At 42.8% G+C, this 6,580-nt stretch overlaps 1 protein-coding gene across 1 annotated transcript in view; it reads right to left on the reverse strand.

Moving 5' to 3' along the window:
- Positions 1–342, reverse strand: part of IGBP1 (immunoglobulin binding protein 1) — a 29,266-nt gene extending 28,924 nt beyond the window's left edge. Inside the window, exon 1 of the mRNA XM_056130057.1 lies at positions 113–342. Within this exon, the coding sequence (XP_055986032.1) occupies positions 113–303 (191 nt within the window). The 5' untranslated portion in view covers positions 304–342. The remainder of the gene's footprint in view (positions 1–112) is intronic.
- Between the last annotated feature and the right edge of the window lie 6,238 nt (positions 343–6,580).

The raw sequence follows: 6,580 nt of genomic DNA on the forward strand, positions 1-6,580 counted from the left end.
GGAAAGGTTCCTGGTTATAATGGTCTCCACCGCTAAACTCTGGGGCTCCACCCTTGGTTACCATTATTACCTTCCTTCTCAGCTCTTACTACACCCTCCCCCACCCCCATACCTGAACAAGTCGAGCTGCGTTAACATTTCGGTTGCCTTCTTAAGGAATTCTAATCCCTTGACCACCTTATTCTGGAGCATCCTGGAACCGCTGGGATCAGTCGCTTCTTCCACCTCATCGAGAAGCTGCTTGCTGGTTTCGAACAGCTCGGAGAGCCGCGGCTCCTCTAAGTCTTCTTCGGCAGCCGCCATCTTGGAGGAGGGAGGAATCCTAAGACCTCACTTCCGGGGTTAAAGGCAATCTTGGTAAATTAGAAATTTACCAGCGGGAAAGAAACCGGAAGCGGCTCCGCATTGGTCGAGTTGCTCCATTGTTACACAGGCATAAAGACTTCCGGAAGTGTTGTTTACCGGGCTTGGCGACCGTTTCCAAGGACTCATTTTACCTAGCTGCTTATCATAAACCGAGGGCATCTGTTAAAAACAGTGAACCTTTGGCGCAGTGAACATTTGGCATCTGTTAAAAACACTGAACCTAAGGCGCAGTTTTACAATATGTTCTTAGACTCCAACCCCAGGGCCAGCCAGGCAAATTACGTAGGGTGAGAGGCCGTTCCCGCCATTCCGGGTCACCAATCCCAATCCTCATTCCCCCTCAACTCCTTCCCCTTCCTGTAGCCCCGCTCCCAGGCACACGCACGAATTTACAGATAGATATTTGGTAACCTGCAACTCCAAACACCCCACAGCCAGTTTCATTTTGTGCCACCAGGTCAAATATTAATTCCTCTGAAAACTTTCACCTACCACACCATTGGCTAATTTTATAAAGCTCCCTTTCTAGAATTAGTATGCTTAAATTTTGCACATGCCTGGCGATCCCGTGTCAGTATATATGATTGTATGAATAGAAAACCAAGTGATTGATTTGGGAAGCAGCCCAATTACACAGAACTGCTTTGTGAAATACTATATATACCAGTCACTAACCACCTGTGGCTATTAAGTATCTGTAGCTCTTTTAAATAGAAATGCTTCTAAACATGTAAGACATACTTTACTTCAAAACAATTATTACAAAAACAAAGTAAGCAACCATGAAAGGATGCTGATGCTGTGGTGTTGCAAAGTTGTATGCTTGAAACCACTGTTAACTCTATTGCACATCACAGTGCTTAAACAATTTTTAAGGATGTAAAAATATCACAGTAAATTTTCCAGTGACTACACGTTGAAATACTAGTTTTTCGTATACAATGTCTCCCCCCAAGTCCGTTTTTTGTGGTTCCAGGGCTTAACACAAGCAAGGCATATTCCATGTTCTTGATTACTAAACTATGTATCCTCGGCTCTCAGTTGTGAACTTTTTTTTTGTTTTTTTAAATATGCCTGCTAGAAAACTTAAAATTGCATATGGGGCTACAATGGTAACTTACACTATAACGCTAGTAGTCAATTTTGATGTGAAATCTAATTCCAAGACTTTTTTGGGGGAGGTCATAACCAGCGATGCTCAGGGGTTAATTCTGGCTCTGCACTCAGAAATTACCCTTGGCAGTGCTCCAGACCATCTGGGGTACCATCTCCGCGGGACCATATTAGATCCCAGGGATTGAACCTGGTAGGCCGCATACAAAGCAAACTCTCTACCCACTGTACTATCGCTCCGGCCCCTAATTCCAAGATTTAAAAATAAGGAATGTCACTGCTTTCTATACAGCAGTATAACAATCAGTATATACAGAGTTTATAAACAGTGTACATTACCGTGCTCCCCAAGTTCTAGGAGATTTTGTGGGGGGGTTGGGCAACACACTGTGATGCTTAGAGGTTACTCCTAACTCTGTACTAAGGAATCACTCCTAATCCCAGGTGGGCCACATGGGATGCCCAGGGATCAAATCTGGTTTGGCTGTGTGAAAGGCAAGTGCCTTACCCACTATATTATCTTGCTGAACACTCCCAATACCCCTCCCAGTTCTAGATTTAAATAAAGTAAAACACCAGTTGCCTATCCTGTAAAATAAGCTGCTACAATATATTTTTAACTAAAATAGAAAAAAAAACATTCATGTAAAAACAACTAGAGGGCAACATAGGACAACATATGTGAAATGTTGAATTGTGCGGCAGTTGAGAAACCAAGTTCAACAAGTTTCTTAGACATAAAAGCATTCAAATTCTCAAAACTGGAAGTAAGCTTCAAAAATAAGGCAAAAATTGGACCAGAAAGCTTAAGTGACTTGCTCAACTAGTTTATAATAAAGCCAATGTCTTCTCAGTTCAACTCTTTCTGCTCCATTAATATTAGGTTTAGTAGTATATAAGAAAGATGGGCAAGACTATGTGGGGCAGAATAATCACGGTCACAGTCCTCCCGTTGTTCATTGATTTGCTCGAGTGGGCCCAGTAATGTCTCCATCATGAGACCTGTTGTTACTGTGTTTGGCATATCGAATACATCACGGGTAACTTGCCAGGCTCTGCTGTGCGGGCGAGATACTCTCGGTAGCTTGCCGGGCTCTCCGGGAGGGGCGGATAAATCGAACTTGGGTCGGCCATGTTGGCCACTTGTAAGGCAAATGCCCTACCGCTGTGCTATTGCTCCAGCCACAAAACCAGTTTCAGGGTGGGGGTTGGAAAGTGCTGGTTAGAAAAATTTTCAGGGGAATTTTACAAACCTCCCCTTCAAGCCCTTAGAGGCTGGAGATGAAGAGAGACTGGTGAGATGGTGATTTTATTTGTCTTAAAGACTCACTAATAATTTTTTTTATTAGTGAAACACCATGAGGTACAGTTATAGACTTACAAATTTTTGTGCTTGGGTTTCAGTTATACAATGATCAAGTACCCATCCCTCCACCAGCACCCATCCTCCACCACCACGGGTCCCAGCATCCCTCCCACCCCCATCCCCCCATACCACCCTACCTCTGCGGCAGGGCATTCCCTTTTGTTCTCTCTCTCTCTTTTTGGGTCCTGTGGTTTGTAAGAGAGGCATTGAGTGGCAATCATGTTTGCTCTATAGTCTTCTTTCAGCATGCTTCTCCCACCCTGGGAAGATCCTCCCAACACCCTTTATTTGGTGCTTTCTTCTCTATCTGAGCTTCCTTTTCCCCTAGCACGAGTGGCTGGCCTCCAAGTCATGGAGCAAATTTCCTGGTACTAATCTCGGCCACTCCTGGGTGTTAGTCTCCCACATTGTTGCTTTATGTTACCAGATGAATGCAGACTTTCTGTGTCTCTCCCGCTATTTCCAACTAATTTCACTTAACATGATACTTTCCATGTAGTACCACTTGTAAGTGAATTTCATGACTTCGTCTTTTCTAACAGCTACATAGTACTCCATTGTGTAAATGTACCAAAGTTTCTTTAACCAGTCATCTGTTCTCGGGCACTCAGGTTTTCTCCAGATTCTGGCTATTGTAAAGAGTGCTGCAATGAACAAACAATTGCAGATGTCACTTCGATTATACTTTTTTGCCTCTCTGGGATATATTCCTAGGAGTGGTATTGCTGGGTCGAATGGGAGATCAAATTCTAATTTTTTGAGAATCGTCCATACTGTCTTCCAAAAGGGTTGGACCAGTCGGCATTCTCACCAGCAGTGAAGGAGGATCCCTTTCTCGCCATATCCGCACCAGCACCGGTTGCTTTTGTTCTTGTGGATGTGGGCCAGTCTCTGTGGTGTGAAATGATATCTCATTGTGGTTTTGATCTGCATCTGCCTGATGATTAGTGATGTAGAGCATTTTCTCATGTGCATTTTAGCCATTCGGATTTCTTCTTTGGGAAAGTTTCTGTTCATTTCCTCGCCCCATTTTTTATGGGGTTGGGTGTTTTCTTCTTGTGGAGTTCAAACAGTACCTTGTGTATCCTGGATATCAACTCCTTGTCGGATGGGTATTGGGTGAATATCCTTTCCCATTCTGTAGACTGTCTTTGTATTTTGGTCACTGTTTCTTTTGAGGTGTAGAAGCTTCTTAGTTTAAGATAGTCCCATTTGTCTATCTCTGTTTTCACTTGCTTGGCCAGTGGTGTGACATCTTTGAAGATACCGTTAGCTTCAACATCATGGAGGGTTTTACCAACTTTGTCTTCAATGAACTTTATGAATTCCGGTCTGATGGTGAGGTCATAAATCCATTTTGATCTTACTTTTTTGCATGGCGTTAGGCAGACATTTGAGCCCACTTTTTTGCATATAGCTGTCCAGTTTTGCCAGCACAATTTATTAAAGAGGCTTTCCCTGCTCCATTTCACTTTTCTTGCCCCTTTATCGAAGATTTAATGATCATATGCTTGGGAGGAGATGTCAGTATATTCAACTCTGTTCCATTGGTCTGCAGCTCTGCCTTTGTTCCAGTACCATGCTATTTTAATTATTACTGCTTTGTAGTAGAGCTTGGAGTTGGGGAGGTTGATTTCTCCCATTTTCTTTTCCCCAAGAATTGCTTTAGCTATTCGTGGGGGCTTATTGTTCCATATAAATTTCAGGAGTGTTGCTCCATTTCTTTAAAGAATGTCATGGGTATCCTTATAGGGATCGCATTGAATTTGTACAGTGCTTTGGGAATTATTGCCATTTTGACAATGTTAATTCTCCCCATCCATGAGTAGGGGATATTTTTCCATTTCCTCGTGTCCTCTTTTATTTCCTGAAGTAGCCTTTTGTAGTTTTCTTTGTACAGGTCCTTTACTTCCTTAGTTAAGCTGATTCCTAGGTACTTGATTTTCTGGGGCACAGTTGTGAATGGGATTGTTTTCTTCATGTCACTGTCTTCTCTTTCACTATTTGCATATAGGAAAGCCATGGATTTTTGGGTATTGATTTTATAACCTGCCACGTTACTATACAAGTCTATTGTTTCTAGTAGTTTCTTGGTAGAGGTTATAGGATTCTCTAAGTATAGTATCATATCATCTGCGAATAGTGACAGCTTGATTTCTTCCTTCCCTACCTGGATGCTCTTAATATCTTTTTCTTACCTAATCGCTATTGCAAGTACTTCCAGTAGTATATTAAACAGTAGAGGAGAGAGTGGGCATCCTTGTCTCGTCCCTGATCTTAGGCGGAAGGCTCTCAGTTTTTCCCCATTGAGGATGATGCTTGCTGTAGGTTTGTGGTAGATGGCTTTATCTATATTGAGGAAAGTCCCCTTTATCCCCATTTTGGCGAGGGTTTTCATCATAAACCGGTGCTGGATCTTGTCAAATGCTTTCTCTGCATCTATTGATATGTACATATGATTTTTATCCTTTATTTTGTTCATATGATGGATTATGTTGATTGATTTCCGAATGTGAACTATCCTTGCATCCCCGGGATGAATCCCACTTAGTCATGGTGTATGATGTTTTTGATGTAAAATAAAGTAAAAGTAAAGGCCCTCCCATTGATCGTCGATTTGCTCGAGCGGGCCCAGTAACGTCTCCATTGGAGACTTTGTTGTTACTGTGTCTGGCATATCGAATACTCTTGGTAGCTTGCCGGGCTCTCCGAGAGGGGCAGAGGAATCGAACTCGGGTCGGCCATGTTGGCTGCGTGCAAGGCAGACGCCCTACCCGCTGTGCTATCGCTCCAAACTCACTAATAGTTAAAGTAAACTTACCTTTCTTGGCCAGATAGACAAAAAAAAGTACCTGTGAAAGAGACTTGGAAAACCAACAATCAGACACTACAGATAATTTGTTCCTAAGCAATTGCTTGGATTTAGACAGTAGAAATGAGGGTTCAGAAGACTGGTTCATGGTTGGAAACTTTTCACACGTCGGGGGCATGGATAATTAGGACAGAGAAGGGACCACTATGACAATGACAGCTTAAAATGTTCACTCTAGACCCAGAACTGAATGCTGAAAGGAGGGAAAGGGATATACACGATAAACTTTCAGTACTTGTACTGCAAATCATAAGGCCCCAATGGAAAGGAGACAGAGGAGAGAGGGGGAAGAGAGAGAGAGCAAGAGAGAGAGAGAGAGAACTGCCTACAGTAGAGGCAGATGGGGAGAGGAATAGCGGGAGGGAAACTAGGGACATTGATGGTGGGAAATGTGCATGGGGGATAAAGAATGGGTGTTGGAATATTGTATGACTGAAACCAAATCATAAACAACTCTGTAACTGTGTAACCGTGTTACTGTGTATCAGTGTTAATTTTGTAACAATAATTCATTTTAAAAATAAAAATTAAAAAGAAGTTTTTTATTTTGCTTCTTTACTTGATCACTTGATCAATAGACTTCCCGTTAGTCATTGAGGTGCTCTAGCAGGCGCCAGTAACTTCTCCATTCATCCCTGTCGCGTGCTAGTGTAGCCCGATGGCATCTGTTCACTCTAGGAACATGAAGAAACTCAAACCGATCGTTCAGGGTCTTGACGAAGAAGTCTGACCATCTCGTAGGTGGGCAGCCATGCGGTCTTTTGACATCCCGTGGAATCCAGTCAGTAATGCCCCTAGTCCAGAGGTAGTCTCCAAATCTCATTACTTTTCCAGCCCATCTGATTTACAATGCCTTGGCAAAC

This window comes from Sorex fumeus, unplaced genomic scaffold, assembly GCF_029834395.1.
Source record: "Sorex fumeus unplaced genomic scaffold, SorFum_2.1 ptg000073l, whole genome shotgun sequence".
NCBI classification, from domain to species: Eukaryota; Metazoa; Chordata; class Mammalia; order Eulipotyphla; family Soricidae; genus Sorex; species Sorex fumeus.